This window comes from Falco biarmicus, chromosome 5 (genome assembly GCF_023638135.1).
Source record: "Falco biarmicus isolate bFalBia1 chromosome 5, bFalBia1.pri, whole genome shotgun sequence".
Classification (NCBI taxonomy): Eukaryota; Metazoa; Chordata; class Aves; order Falconiformes; family Falconidae; genus Falco; species Falco biarmicus.
The window spans coordinates 36752446-36768994 of NC_079292.1; the positions used below are offsets into that span (position 1 = coordinate 36752446).

The 16549-nt window shown below is 39.6% G+C and overlaps 1 protein-coding gene across 8 annotated transcripts in view; it reads left to right on the top strand.

Annotated features, from left to right (window-relative positions):
- The window catches only part of GRIP1 (glutamate receptor interacting protein 1), a 328959-nt gene that overhangs the window by 279304 nt on the left and 33106 nt on the right, over positions 1–16549 (top strand). For 5 of the 8 annotated variants that reach the window (XM_056341971.1, XM_056341976.1, XM_056341969.1 and 2 more), the window contains exons 9-13: positions 132–301; positions 5248–5403; positions 10563–10749; positions 11542–11687; positions 13270–13350. In XM_056341971.1, the coding sequence (XP_056197946.1) occupies positions 132–301; positions 5248–5403; positions 10563–10749; positions 11542–11687; positions 13270–13350 (740 nt within the window). Of the gene's footprint in view, positions 1–131; positions 302–4401; positions 4558–5247; positions 5404–10562; positions 10750–11541; positions 11688–13269; positions 13351–16549 lie in introns of all 8 variants that reach the window. The other 3 variants (XM_056341974.1, XM_056341975.1, XM_056341970.1) reach the window with 3 other exon arrangements.

Below are 16549 nucleotides of genomic sequence, written 5' to 3' on the forward strand. Positions count from 1 at the left end.
CTACAAAACACAAATCTCTCTCGAAAAAAAAGAACACGTTCATAGTTGTCATGACCAGTTTGAAGGCAGTAAAACTCATTCTCCAAGAAAGAGCATATCTGATCATACTGAGTTTTTCCCCTTTTATGTAGATGCGGTGCATTGCATGTAGGAGACCATATTCTGTCCATTGACGGCACCAGCATGGAGTACTGTACGCTGGCAGAAGCAACGCAGTTTTTGGCTAATGCAGCGGATAATGTCAAACTTGAGATTCTTCCTCACCACCAGACACGGCTAGCACTGAAAGGCCCAGAGCATGGTAAGAGGATCTGTAGCACCAAATACCCCTTTCTTTTTCTGTCTTTTACTTTGCCTGCCCTTGCTGAATGGCCAAGAAAGCTATCGCAGCAGTTATGTCTGTAAACGTTGTTTCAGCTCCCCAGGCTGCGCTTCTGCAGTTTCTAAGAATCTCTGTGTTTTCTCGACCTTAATGTACCCTCCGAGATTCCTATGGATAGAGAGGGAAATGTTTTACTGAGAAATGGCTCTGCACACTTGTAGATGTACATAAAGACACCTGTTGACTCTACTGTTGTGGTCGTTGGGGAGGCAACTAGGTAAATTAAAGAGTAAATGAATCTCTAAATTGCTTCTTAAATTTAGAGCAGGGAGGGAGGACCACAGCCAACTTCTTTTCAGCATATTGGCTTGATTGTCTGTTTTGACCACTTAATAACACCTGTTCTCCCCTAAAATGCCTCAAAAAACACGCCACCGCCACCACCCCAGTATTTTCACTTGTTGATGGCATTATTATTTATTGCATCTTCTTTTAAAGTACTTCTGAGATTGCTTCATGGGATCATTGTCAGTGCTTATGAAAAAGGTTTGTTTGGAAGCAATTCCCTAGATCCTAGCCTTTTCCACCATATTTATTTCATACCAACATGCTTGAAGACAATGGCTTTTCATTTTCAAATCAAGTATACATAAAATGTTTTAGTATTTGCGGATGAGAGCTGCCTGTCTTGTCTTCTGACTAATCCTGAGAAAGTGGCTTAATTCACAGCATTCATAAATTCAGTCTAAAATACTACATGTTGGTGGATACCAGAGGAGTAGCAAGGGTTATCAAATACACAGAGAATAGATACCTGTGTTGCAGCATGAACCAGTGGTACCATTTTCTGAGCCTGTGGTACTGTGCTTCTGCCTCCTTTAGACCAATACAAGATTTCTGAGGCCTAGAAATGTCTGTGATGGTAAGTGTTCTTGGACGTCTATCTAAGATCTAGCCTGTCCCTGGATAAGCAATGCTGTAGTCAGCTTGTCAGAGTGGCGAATATTGAAGTAGTGGCTGAGGAGACACTGATTTCTCCTAGACCAGGGTGAACAAAAAGTAACCCTTGTGGTACCATGGTCTTCCATCATTCAGCTGCACCTCCTTCCCCTTTCTGCTTCAGCCGGTTTGAGGGGTGAGGGAGCAGGGAGCTATACTGCAGAGGAAGAATGAGGTGGAGACCAAATCGTGCAATATATTTCCCTTCTTTTCAGTTATGACAGTGCATTGCAAACAGATCTTTCATTTTGCTGAAGCAAAGATGTCACACAATTTTGGGCTGGTTAGAGAAACTTTGAAGAGTGTTTCTTTTGGGAAGATGAGTACCAGGGCCAAAGATTTTAGTAGATGATTGTATTTTACTTTTTTAAGTAAAAATTGTAGATTACTTGAAGCAGTTGGTTTCTTAACCAACATTTAAAACAAATTGATGTTATTAATGTGCTAGTCAGCTTGACCCAGTTAGATGCTAAGAAAAAGCAATGCTCTTGCCATGCCAGAGTTAAGGACTGGCCGCTACAAAATTCTATCAAGGGGATCTGCAGAAACTACCTAAGAGCGTCTTTCGGGGAGAAATCTCCCTGAGGTGATAAAGTTGTTTTCTTAAGTAAGGCAGAATAACTAGAATGTTCAAAGTCCTTCCCAGCCCCTCGCCAGGTGGTGCCACTGCAATATCATGACCAATGCGAGACGTAACATGCTTTATGGAAGCAAGTACTCTCCTGGAAACAGCCTTTCATCAGGTGTGGTATGGCCTAGATGCTGTGGAGTTGGAAAAGCTCCCTTTATGTGTCTGGGATAAGCTGAGTCATTAGGGCTGTATCTGTTGAGCTCAGTTATTGGTCTTATGGGAACATGTTAGGAATTTAAAATGGGCAGGAAAGTCAGTATATAAAATAAATTGAAATTTTAGCCCTAAAATAAAATGGAGAGCACTATAAAAGATCAGCTTTCTTTTTCATGGGTTTTTTCCTTTATACTGTGCTGCTAACATTCATTTCTCTTGCTGGTCCATTAGTTTTATGTTTGCTGTACACAACCCCGGGTTGGAATAGCTCAAATTACCACTAAATTACTACAGTTGCACACAATGGGATTTATTTTTTTTTTACAGAACTTTTGTTGAATTGGGTTTAACCTTCTACAAGCTGAGCAAACTGAATTTGTGTACTTCCCACTTTGTAGGACGTTTTTATCTCTATTCTCAGTGTGAAAATATAAAAAAAAAAAATCAAAGACTACCAGATAATTTCCTGCTGCAAGCAGTCTTTTTAATTAAACAAGGCTCACCGCAACTTAAAAATAATGAAAATCCACCTGGCCACATTGTTCTTATCAGATTTTAATTTTTACACCATAGTTAAAGTTCAGAAACCTTGCTGTCTATGCATGTAATCAAAGAGAAGGTTTCATCTAAGAAGATACGATAAGTCCGTAAGACACATGTGGTGGTATCAGGCTACTGCTGCTGTTTCTGGGACTCTCCTGGTTGGTGTTTTCCAAAGTCTCTGAGGGCGCTGGCGCCGGTGCCAGTACGTGAGGCACCCCAGGGGCCCAGCACCCCTCCTGCCCCTGGCATCACACCCCACCCTCGCCTTTCTTACCTTTGTGGGGGGGAAGTGTGTGGAAACATAATTTCTTTTGATTCCAATAAGTCAGAGGCAGTCTCAGGGAGGGACGCAGGACCAGGGCAACCCAATGGAGGGCACAGAGCCAGGGCCCCCAGAGTCCCGACCACCCCGCAAGGCTGCAGGGACACAGGGGGTTGCCCTGCGCTCTCCCTTTCCTCTCCCTTCCCTGGTGGCATACATTGTAGTGACATGCATTGGCTGTGGGTCGCAGGAGGGCTGATATGTTCATACACCTAGCAGATCGTTACTCATGAAGTGAAACCAAAGGATAGCTTTTCTTCTGGCAGTGCTTGCTGCGAGGGCTACCCATTTCGCCCCTTATTTTGCCTTGAAGTAAGATGTGAAGGCAAGGTGTGGGTTCCACCTGAACAGTCACGATTTTTGGCTACTGAAGTCCAGCATGGGATCATACGTGTCTGTAACCATTATAGGCACAGCAGGTCACAGAGAGACACAGGTAATACACGGCTCATGGGCCAAAGACTGTAACTTACGTTTCATAGTATGGGTGAATCCCTCGGTGGTTTTAAGGCAAATATTCAGTGAATAGTTCCCAGTTTGAAGTGTGCCTCTACAATTCAGCAAGGACACAGCTACGCTGAATTTAATGATGAATAGACTGTATTTAACAACGAGTGACTTTAATCATTTTCCTTTAATATTTGACACATCAACTGAAATGCTTCCCATTTTCTTGGCAAGTACTGGCCTTCACTTTTGGCATATCCCAGGCTCCCCATATGTAGATTCAGCAGTCAAGTATGGTCTCCAATTTCATTCAGAAAAGGATCATTTTAAAGTTTTGAAGATCAAGTTTTTAAAAAAACATTAAATTGCACATCCAGCTAATCAATAAGAACTCTTTTCTTTAATAAACAGGCTTTGGGATAGAGTTTTTCTACTACTGACCCAGGGAAGTTGTTTACTGCACAGAATAGCATAATGCCAACAATAGATGGTGGCAAAATTGAAATGCCAATGCAGTAAAGTGAAATGACGGGCAAGTAAACATCTCCATTCCAGGCAGTGCTATATATAGTATGTGGTTGGCCTTTTTAGTGTAGAATGCAAGCAGAGACTTACTAACCTTCAGTTAGTGCTCATATGTGATACCTTAGTATTTTCTAAGGAAGTTTGTAATCTTAGCTCCTAAAGCCAGAGTGAGATTAGAAATTGATTAAGTACTTACCTTTTATAAAACAAATAAAAAAGCAAACCAAAAAAAACCAGTCAGAAACATGTATTCTGAGAAAAAAATATGATGTCTATTCCTCAAGTTAGCACCCCCGGTAAGAAGACAAGACCAGGTTATTTATTATTTTATTTTATTTTCAATTTATTTTCATTTTTGGACTTTTTTTTGTGTGTGTGTTTGTGCAGTTCAGTTACTTTTCCCTCTTCTCTGGTCCTTTTGTTTTCTGATTTTCCATCATCCCTTCATGCGGGCAGTGAAGGTTCAAAGAAGCAGCAGGCAACTTACCTGGGATTCGTGTGCCAACAGCCACAGCAGCCTCCTCACCTACCACCATTATAACACCTACCACCCTGACCATTGCAGAATGCCAGCCTTGAAATTCCAGAAAGCGCCTCCTCAAAAAAGCCTTCGTAATGTTCCACGCTTTTTCCTGCTGACGTATTCTCTCCTCCTCTTCTTACTCCTCCTCCTTCCCCTCTTCTTTCACTCATATTTTCCCCATTTCAGACACTAAAACCTTTTCAGTTTTATGGATGCTACACTTTTTCATAGCCACGCCGAGGTTATTTCTGACATTTTATGCCTTCTCTGTAACAAGGCAACCTTTGTAGACAGGAAAAGGCTTGAAAATTCTGAATGAATCAGCTCTTCTGCTATATGAGTAGATCATTAGATTTGAGTAGTGTATATAAAGCTTGACTTTTGAATGCAAAGCATTGCTCACAAATCTTTTGTCAGAAATTACCTACTACAAAAAGGCATTTCTAAAACTGGTGTATCTAGGCATATTGATCTGCATTGGTTCATGGATGTGTGTTGACAAATTTAATTTAATGCGCTTTGCCTGAAATAAGTTGTATACTATGAATGTACTATTTTTTATCTACAGTATCTTTATTACCTTCCAGCAGGTATTTTCATGAAATGCTGGCTATACTTTTACCTACGGTCACCTATGTGGTTTAATGTCTTTGTTACTGGAAACACACAAACCATTCCTGTGCATCATACACATTGTTTGATCTGTTGATGAGTTATAGATGTGCCGCACTCTTCCGTGGAGACTGAGTGCTGTTTGCCAAGTGTTTGATTTCTTACAGCAGCTTTGGTGTCTTCATCCTTCTCTCCTACCTCCATGAGTGCATACAGCCTGAGTTCCCTGAACATGGGGACATTACCTCGCAGCCTCTACTCCACCAGCCCACGTGGGACAATGATGAGGCGGAAGATGAAAAAGAAGGACTTCAAAAGCTCCTGTAGGTGGTAACAGCATTTGCTCAAAATGTGCAGTGAATGGGTGAAAGAGGGGGAAGATACAGAAAAAAGGTACAAAGTGCCTTAATTAATATATATACACACACTAGGCAGAAGAGAGAACAATTGGAGTTCGTGTTAGTTGTAGGGAAACATCAGCATTAAAATACTTGTCCAGTGCTACAATGAGATGAGTAGAGGCCATGCAGCTTAACTATCTCATGTGAAATATATAAAGCAATGTTTTCTTCAGACAATTCTGGAAGAGTTTGTTATACCGTTAGTGAAGTGATTTTCAAATTCCCTTTTCCACTCTTGCTGTTTCCATCAGGGAATAGAATTCATAGCTGAGTAGTCAAAAACAGATTGCTGGTAAGCTCAACCAACTATCACATTACAGAAGGAGAAGAGCTTGCCACAGTACCTCCTAGGTAGTTTTAATGTTTACATCTACACCATAACCTGCACAGTCATTTTTGTGAGGAAGAGTGACAAATAACAGCAAAGACTAAATAGCCTTCTTTCTGACTACTCTCTGGAATTCAAAGCATGGATTTCCCGTGAGTCAGTAATTTCCCAAGCCAGGGTAGATATATTTCAGGCTGTTCCACTTTGCATATTGCTGGGCCGGAGAGTATGGCTGCATCAGCACTTTGTTTCCCAGACTCCATGTAAGTGCCACCTCTCCTTTTGGCTTGTCCATCTTTGTGTGGTCCTCAGCAGCTCAGTTCCTCCAGAGCAGGGAGGTGAGAACTGCTCTCTAAATCATCCGCTCTGGCTAATAATGCTCACAGGTCGGCTCTGGAAAAAACGAACTGATGTGCATCACAGTGCTGCTGCCTGTATTAACGATTTCCCATGGTCATATAGCAAAAGCGGAGCAAACCAGCAGCCTCCAACTAAAGCCAGTCACTGTGCAGTTGTGAGAAAACATTTGAGAAAGGAACTGAGGTTTTGCTTTCTTGCAGTTTTTTGTTGTTTCCATGTTCTTTTTTTTTAAAGCAAGTATTTTTACATAACATTTGCCTGAAAGTGCATTTCTGGTTTTTAATCTGTTCAGCCATTTTTTACAGCTCATTTATTGACATGTTAGCTTTTAATGCATTCTTTTGGGTCATGGGGAGATAGTGTGTCCATCCATGCTATGGTATCACTAGGGGTCCAGCTCTTAGGTGTCCTCATGTGCACGTGAGAAACAGTGGTAATGTTATACTAATAGTAATTGTTTTGAATAGTAAAATAATGCAGATGCAAAAAATAGTTCTTTGATTGTACTATATTATAACTGTTCCATCCAAAAAAGGACTGCAATCCTGCAAAGCTAATCCTGTTACGTATCTTAGAGACAGCTGTTACTTGTTAAATTTTTCAGATATTTTTCTTTCAAGGAAGCCTTGCCCTTGAAATTTGCTGTCCTGCAAAAGCTCAAAACAAGACCAGTGACATTAGATTTAAGTGGGACAGTTACATAAGCACTGTAGCTCACCTGAAAGATTCCTCAAGTCAGAAGGCCCTGGGGATGACGGGCTGCTGTGATTAAACAAATCTCCAACCAGGAGGAATTGGGATGAGGCTTTGTTGTGGGGTAGTTTATACACATTTGCATGGTGAGGTCTGGATATAATGCATTACAAAATATGTGGAACTGGCCCCATCACTGACTGAGTCTGTGCCTCATTATGAACAGTGACTGCATCAGCAACCGTGAATCAGAACTGGCTGGCCAGCCACGCTTGCTGGCACTTTCTGTGAGCTTGCTTTTCAGCCCATGCCAAGTTCCTTACTCCTGTGGCTAGACTTACACCCATAGTTGTGACTGCAGTAACAGCCAACATAAGAGACCCACACTGGACTGAATGTGCTAGAAGTGACCGTTGTAGAGAGTGGTCCTGTACCCTTTCACCATCCATCAACAGGGCTTGGAAAACCTTGCCTCTCTCCCTTTGTGTGGGAGACTCATGAGAACCAGGTAGCATCAACAGCTGTCCTTTTTGTAGAAAAGGAATAGCGCACTCTCTTGATTTTAGTGTGATTTATTTTTTTTAATCCAATGGGATTATTTGAGGGTTTTATTATTGTAACTTTTAATAAATCTTTTAGGAATGTCATTCGGGAAGAAAAGGGTGTAGTGGTGAAGGGTGCCATAAAGTTTACAATACCGTTTGTTTAGAAAAAGCTGCATAACTTAATGTGATCATGCCAAAATTCATGATGAAGTGTGATGGTACAATGGGTTACAAGACTTTTATGGCCATGATTTTACAATCATTGCGTTAGTTACATAGATCTTTCCAAACATGTGGCTGTAAAAATTGAAGGTATGCCCTGCTGTCACGAGCTTTATTTATGCCACTTGTTTTCAATTTTTATTCTTTCTCTGCTTGTTTGTTTGTTTGTTTGTTTGAAAGTATGGTATTCATTGTGGACACACTTAGATTATTGCTTGGTTAAAGTTTAAATCCTGAAGCACTTTGTAATAGGTCCATATTAGTACTTGAAAGTGAGACATAATTTTATACCAACTTACTTGATAGTTACTAGGGCTGCACATCTGGTAGAAATTAGAGAGGGTTTTAGACATACACGGGTGCTGTTTTCTCAGCACATCCAAGCTAGCAGCTACCAGGAAGAATAGTGTATGTTTTGCAGTTTCTCAGAAGTCAGAGCAGGAGACTGCAGGCATAATAATCCATATACGTACCTTTAAATACATCTTGCTCTGCTTCTCATACGGCTGCAGGAATAAGAGTAACAAGTACATAATCTTCAAATTCAGGATTATTATTTACATAACTGCAGAGCATATAGTAAACCAGCCCCCATGACTGTTGCTAAGAGTTGGATGAAAACTATTGCAAGTATGCTAAAATGTACCCCTAGCAGTAGCAGCCAGGGTTCACTGAAACTACATATACATCCATACCCCCTTTTTAAATCAATAACGCTGCCTTCTGGCCTGTAAAACTTTGAATCCGTCAAGCAGCCAAAAAAATGACAGTGTTTCTTGCTGTAATTGTTGTTGAGTTACAAACCCCAACACACTCTAAGTCATGGGTTTGGGTACCTGTGACATTTTATACAGGCTTAGCAGACAGCTAGTGTTACATGATTCTCATCTCTGCTTTTCTTGTTCCTGTTTCATTTTGTTTTGGAATGGGGGGAGTTCCTAACTGTCTCTTTTCAGTATCCACATCGTAAAAATATTTATCAGAGTGAGTTTTAAATCACACAAATGGTGACTTAATTTCTCAGTGAATTAAAACCTCAGCTGTCCTAAAAGTTGAAATAAATGTTGTGAGACCTTCAGGTTCCTGGTAGGGCATTAGATAAAGAGTAAGAAGGTTACAGAGTTAGCTAGATGCCTGCTGCACTGGGGGAATGGACACATAAGTGATGGGAAAGATACAGTTAACAAGTAATTAATTGTATGACTTAAAGAAAGGGGAAATGGAACTTTTCTGAGCTTGGATGCCCTAAATTTAGACATTTCTAGAAGGTGTGTTAGGGCATCTGGTACTATATTAACTTTGAATTTATCTGGTTTAGTCATATTTTAGCCTTTGCCGTGCTGAGGGCTGGAGAAACCTATTTCTCACAAGCAATAAACACTAAAGCTGGTGGGCATTTCTAAGAACAGATTACTACTATTTTAATTTGGGTATGAACATTTCTTACTGAGTCCAGATAAAAGAAACAGTAAGAAGGAAGCTGTTGAGAAACGGAAATAATACACAGTTCTTAGAAAGGAAAACTACAAAAAGATATGAGTGACAATTCACAGTAATTTAGAAGCCAGTTTCAGAGTTGAAAGGAGCTTTGCTGGGAGAAAACAGAAACTCAAGAGGTTTTTGGCAAGTGAAACGTTTGCAACAACTGTCATTGCCAACTGTACCACATTAATCAGATTTTATACTAAATATTTCACAGCAAAAGGCTAATGCTTGTAGCCCCAACATGCGGGGAATACTTAGACAACCTCTGACATCTTTGTACAGCTGTTCCAATATTATCTATATTGTAAAAACAAGAACTAATTGTTTCCCAGATCTAAAAAAAAAAATTCACAGTTAAACAGTCCCTCAGATAAACCATGAACTTTTATCTAATTTTTAGTAGCAATTGCAGGCAGAAATGGGTCTTGAAGGAAATTAGAGGTGGAGAGGTAATGGCTTATAACCTATAAATATGATGTATAAAAATGGCTTATAAATCTGTAAATAAATTTATAACATGAAAACATCCCAAATCCCTGACGTTGGAGGATTATTGTAACTTTACTGGTCTGAACAGGAATTGAAAAACTCCAGCTGTCTGTGTATGACATAACGAAAGACAGTAGTTTGTCACTGGGGGAATTCGAACAATTATACAATCGACATTTAGGCAGAGATCAAGCAGTCTCCTTCTTTCAAAGGTAATTGCATTGAATCTCAATGTTGGTTGTATCTCCATTTGTTCTGTAATGTGTCCTATTCAGAACAAGAGTGAGAACAGTGGGTGTAAATCAGGAGTACAGAAGTAGCTGCCTGTGTTTATCACAAAAGAATCCCCCAGTTCCTCTGAGAGACACCAAAGAACTTTTTTCCTCACAGTCTCTTGAGATATACTGGTTGCTAAAACAGAGAGGTTTGTTCAGCTTGCTTATACTACCCAGTTAGCCTGACAAATTGCTGATGTGAAGTAAACATGCAAAGGAAGGCATCCTTATTTCTTGCAAGCAAGCCTGGGCCATGTGCTTTGTTGCTAATAGCAATGCATTGCTGTGAGATGTTCAAAAGAGTTTGTGGGAATCAGCTTGAATAATAGCTGGGCTTGCGCCTCTTAATTCCCTTAGCTGCTGTGAAAAATCTGCTCATCCACGCCTCAAACCTAATGCAAACAGAATTTAAGAATGTTCTGAGATTTTTGGGGTGGGGGTGTCAAACACATTTGTTTTACTCACTGTAAGAACTATCTTTTTGCATTCTAACATACAACCAGATGTTTTCTATTCTCTTGTATGTCAAAACCATTTATACATAATTTATAAACTTCAGTCTAAATTGACTTTAAAAGAGATGTTTTGTTGACTATGTTTATCGTACACATCAATTTTCTCAAAAAGCTATGGAATTTCTGCCGTGTTTGAATGTCTTTCCTCTTGGTCTGCTTTGTTTTATAGTGTCTTTAGCCTCTAGCACTGTTGGTTTGGCTGGGCAGGTCGTCCACACTGAAACCACAGAAGTAGTGCTGACTGCTGACCCCATAGTCGGGTTTGGGATACAGCTCCAGGGTAGCGTGTTTGCTACTGAGACCTTGTCTTCTCCACCTCTCATTTCCTATATCGAGTCTGACAGTCCGGCAGAAAGGTGAGGTTCTTTCAGCTGACTGCTGAGTGTGTTCTGGTGGGCATTCCCTGGGGTTCTTGAGGCTTGTTGCTTTTCATTTGTGACAAATTGCAGGGCCTTGCTCAGTGGAAGTGTGGCAGGTAGTAAACTGTTCTGACAATGATATTTCATGTGCTTGATCAGCTATAAGAAGAATGACAAGCACCAGTGTTTTTATCACCCAGAGTCCTCCAGCAGGAGACTGGAAGCTATATTCATGCAAAAGCAAAAAAAAAAAAAAAAAAAAATCAGAAACATCACTGAAGTCAAAATAGTGATAATCCAATGTGCAATGGCAGAGGCCATGTCCCCCTCTGTTCAGTTTTGGTATAGAACCAAATCTTAGGGAGTATCAGAATTTTGACTTAGTAATGATTTCATTGCAGCATTTCAGTTGCATTTATATGCTTCTGTACGTCTTCAGTCATGGCATGAGAACTATAGTAGCTGCATAGGCAAGTGCTAACTGCCATTACAGAGCTGCAACACCTGTAGCCCAGAGGCAGGGGTGATGCCCAAGGATGGAGTGGAGGCATGAAGGCTGTGCCCCTTCTTCCTGGGTCCCAGAACCTAGAGAGCACAGTCCATGCTGGGAGTGCTTGGTAGTGTCTTGGTGCAAAGGGGCAGCAGCAGCTTTTGTCCCTCTCTGTGCCTGGGTGGCCTGTTGAGCTGCTGTGCCACACTTCCCCTTCAAGGCTAAGCTGAATGTGTTTAATATTGCTGGTTCTGGTAACATGCACATCTGATGGTTGTTTTGTATCATTGTGTACCAAGGTGTGGGGTGCTGCAGATAGGAGACAGAATAGTGGCAATAAACGGGATCCCGACAGAAGACAGCACGTTTGATGAGGCCAATCAACTGCTCAGAGACTCCTCTATCACCAACAAGGTCACTTTGGAAATAGAATTTGATGTTGCAGGTATGAATGTGCTGTTATTCTGTCTTGCAAGAAAAGTGAAGGAATAAATCCCAAGTACATTCTCACATATACACCATTCAGTTTTCTAGTGACCTGTCTGAAATGTGTCTTTTTGTACAGCTTGCTCATTTCATCTAGCCCTGCAGTGTGCTTCAGAACGCAAACAGAAATGACAAGTCCTGTAATAAGGTCTGGTGACAGTCCCTCCTCTGAGTTATTTCCAGACATTTTTTCTGCCCTGAGATAGAAATACTCTGCTGAGCAGAGACAATTCCTCTACAGGCCAGCTAATGAAATGTTTTACTAGACAGAAAAGGATTATAAAAGGGTGGATAAGCAGAAAACTCTGAGGAGTTTCACTTACAGTATCTCAAATCAACAATCTAAATAAAATAATAGAAACTGAATTAATAAAAGCCAGAAAAATAACTGTTAACGTTGCTGCTGAGTCTTTACTATTACTCATGGATTTCCTTTCTTCTGTAATGTGCTTAAGCATACAGAATACACCTATAAAATCACAAAATATGTAAACCAAACAAGAACACCTTATGTATGTGCACTACTCCACTATTTAAATAATAAAAACTTTTAAGACTTCATCTGACAGTAGCTCTGAAGTCATGACAATGTCAGATGTTCTGTATTTTGCATAGTGTGATTATTGTTAATGGTGTTATAAATTGTGATATCAAAAGCAGGCTAAAGGTTCCTAGAGCAATTCTGTATAAACTTTAGTATGCATGCAACTAGTATAATGTTAAAAAAAAAAAAAGGCCAAGTACAATATGTACATTCATGTACCTAGGAAATATTAAAAAATAAGAAAACCAAATAATGAGAAAGTAATTTACATACACCTGAAGTCACGTGTATTTCAATCCCTGGACTTGTTTGTGCTGTTCCCGTTTGCTCCATGACAGCAAACTCATACTCATAGTTAGACACCTCTGCCACATGTATGTTTAAATGCTTCCATAGCTGTAATTTCAATCATTTTCAAGCCAAGGCTGAAACTTTTGGAAGCTGTGATGCCAAAAGTCAGCATTCAAATACAGTGCTGTTTATTCCAATTTTTTTTGCCTTCAGCTCCAAGCACTTCTCAGTTAGTGATGTTTTGATTCCTTTTCTTCCTAGTAGAAATAAAATCCATGGCAGTTACCTTAGTGGATAGTTTAAAAAGTGTTAGACCTACAGCAAAAAAGGCCTGAATTCCTAAAGACTTGATCTCCTGTACTTTTAATTAAAAGTTATCTGCCAGCACTAAAATTTTCATGTGTGATCACAGAACTTGCATATGAGCTAAAAACCTGCAGTCTCAGCTGGCTGCTGGCCCATGCAATCTTCATAAATTCAGTTAAATCTTAAAAAAAGTTGAGTTACCATGAAATTACCCATAGAGGTATAAATCATACTTCATATGTCCTACTTCCTTCACTTCTGTGAAACGCAGCACCTGTGTTGCATCTGTGGTTTGTGATGCTGATGGGATTTCATCAACTTACACGTATAGTGTAAATACATGCAGTTGGAGTTGCTGTGCCTTAACAAATTATCTAATACTTTAAATATTTTTTTATAGAATCAGTTATACCAAGCAGTGGAACATTTCATGTAAAACTACCAAAGAAGCATAATGTGGAACTTGGCATCACCATAAGTTGTAAGTGAAAATACTTATTTTTAAGACCACATTTATGGGATAATCTGCAGGTAACGGGTCCTGTAGCTATAGACTCATGTTTGTTTTGGTATAAACTTCTTTTTCCTTTTTCTTGAAAGGGATGATTAGCAGTGCTCTGTCTCTGGTGAAATACCATCCTGTAACAGATTTATACTCCCCTTCAAGTAGTTAAAGAAGCCAGAAGTTCACCAGCCTAAAGCTTGACCTATTCCTTCATGCATAGCACATACTTCACTCCCATTAAAATTCTTCAGGGAAAAGAAAAAATGATAAAAGTAGTTAATAGAATTAGGCCCATCCAAAAGTATTTCCATAGCTGGGAAGTTTAAGGCAAAGTCTGTCCTGGTCTCCCACAGGCTCTTGAACAGAATCCCGCTGAACTCAAGGGTTCTCATAGGGATGAGGATCCACATACGTGGAGTTAGTTTCTGTTTCAGCATGCAGAGTCTGAAGATACATCCTCAGCCTGTAGAACTAGTGGGCAGTCCTAAATGTGCAGGTCACATAGCAAAATCCCCTTTCACTAGGGTTTTCAGGGATTGCTAAAGAAGATAACCAGGGTCTGTATTAGTCTATTTCTCAACAAGTATTTATTACTGTTGTTTGAAATCAAAGTGTTTCTATACTTCTTTATTTTGGGAGCAGACAGTAAACACTGTGTTAGGACTGGATTTTGATGAGGTAAAGTCCAGCATGCCGAGTCCAGCCCTTGATGGAAGGAAGAGCAATCCGTATCAGAGTTAATGGGCTTGTCTTTAATGTACTTAACAACAGTGCAGAATCTGGTCTCATCAGAATTAACATTCCTTTATGGTTGTGGCCTCAGACTATTAGTCTTTCTTTGGAATTACTCATGTGTCTCAGGGGAAGATTGTGCTTATATTCACAAAGCTTTTACCAGCACAATGGAATAAGGTTAATCAAAAGTACAGCAGGGAATTCAGTGCTAAGAATTACATCTGAGGAACAAATGAGAGACACGGCAAGCCTGTTCGCTTGCATTGCACACTTGAATGAGTAGTTGTCGGACTCTGTAAGATGTAATGTGATGCTTGAAGCAAAATCATAGGTCTACATGTATTGGTGCAAATGAAAATATTGAGAAATGAGAAAACCTGCAGAGAAGCTGTTCTATTTAAATGTTATTCTTCGGATTGGTAATGGTTTGTAGGATTATTGTAAAAATATGGTCTTCCTAGTAATTTGATTTGTGCTGCTTTTTGGAATTCAGACATCTTGTACTTTTTTTTCTGTCTGTAGGAGTAAACTTTGAATGGGAAGCTAATGTTCTTGGGATTTAGTATTAAGCAATCCTCTTCCAAACTCTGCATACCCTCCTGACTTGGAACTTAATTCCAGAAGGTGGTACTTTATGAAATTAGTGCTTTATACAACCAGGGTGACACCTGGTTGGTCTTAGCTCTCCTCCTCTGAGTATACTGCAGTATCTTTAGTACTTAAATTAAATGACCTGTTATATATATAATAATCCCACTTATTAGTAGTATTTAATGCATGTGAAATGTGTCTAGGATTAATTATTTATTTGATTTGAAAGGATTTATAGTAATACTGAAAGTTTGTATATTTGCTTGGTAGAACTTTTGAATTGCTGCATTTCATGGTTGCTTTTCAGTGCTTTGGTCTGTCCTACCTAATTAACTTCTAAATGAGGCAGTGTGATTTGAAGAATAGAAGTGTTTTATATTCACTTTGTCAGGTTTTTGTCAGGGCTTTTTAGCACATTACCATGCCATTCATTACTGATACTGCCAGAAAGCTGTATGATTTCTTTTCAAAAACAAATACTAAGGAAAACTCGGCGGAGTTGGGATATGACCAGTCTTAAACAAGGGTGGTTGAGAAAATGAGGTTTATTCACTTTTGGGCTTGATCTGTTTAAGTGCTAGAGACCTGTTTCATCCCCTCTCTTCACAATGTAGTGGGGTTAATGATGAGTGAGAAGGTGCTGTCTCTATAAAAACATTACAGAGAAATGCCTGTCTTGCTTTCCATATCCCCAGTTTAGTTTGGGATTTGGATGAGAAAGTCAGGAAATGACCTGACGTGACAGACAAGGCAGCCGTTTTTGGTCAGAAGGGAAACATAAGCCCCACCTCAGGTTGGCACCTGAATATATACCTGTTTTTAAGTCCAAGAGTCTCCTAAGTCAGCTGTTAGAAGGCAAACATCCTGGAAGAGGAATTTAGTTTTCTTTCTTTGTGTAGTTTTCCTTGGTAATAACCACCAAGTGTGCCCGCATGGAATTACAGCCAAGTACTTGAAGGGATATCTGAGGTGACATACAACTCTTTCGACACTTAAGCTAATTCATGGTCTTTGAAAAACATGACATGTAATAGGGTAAGTGACTAAGCTTCTCTTAGTTTCAGATCTATTAATGAAAGAAAAAAAGCAAAACAAGAAAAATTTCAAAATCTCCTTAGACAGAAGAAAGCCCTAGAAAGTCAGACAGAAGCAAGTTTCATGAGCGTCATTATTAATGTTAATACAGGCACTGAATTTTGGATAGTGCACGGCAGTTACCTTGCAATGTGCTGGCCTTGCCCCTTGCTGCCTTCACACACGTACTGGACTTCTGTCATCCTTCTCTTATCTCTGCAGTATCTTTCTAATCTTCCCATTAACAGCTACTTACACTCAATAAAGACCTGATTTCATAGTTTGCAAGTATAAGTGACTATATATTTCATACTTCATTTTCATCATTTTCACACCCAGTTACCTGGTTGGAGCAATTAGAATGTCTGAGTTCTTATAATTATATAATCCAAATAAAGCATGACGCAGCAGTGTCTGTGTGTGATTATGGTTTTATAACAGAACCAGTCCCTGGAAGAAGGATGGCTTTCAAGTAGATCTAGTAGTGTTCAAATCTATTTCAATTTATTTGCCAGTGACATTGATTTTAGACCATGTAATGGAATATAGATTTTTTTTTTTTTCAAAAGGTACATTTCTGTGCCACTAGCTACTTTATCATAGACTAATATTTTTTAAATACATTGAATGAAGTCTGAGAAAATGACTTACTAGTACAGTCTGGTAATTGCAGTTAACAGCCCTTTTTTTTCCCTTGTCTGTCTTTCTTAAGTAAGATTCTAATATCCTTACTGGTAATGAACTGCAGCACCTTGTTTCATAAATAATCTCTCTG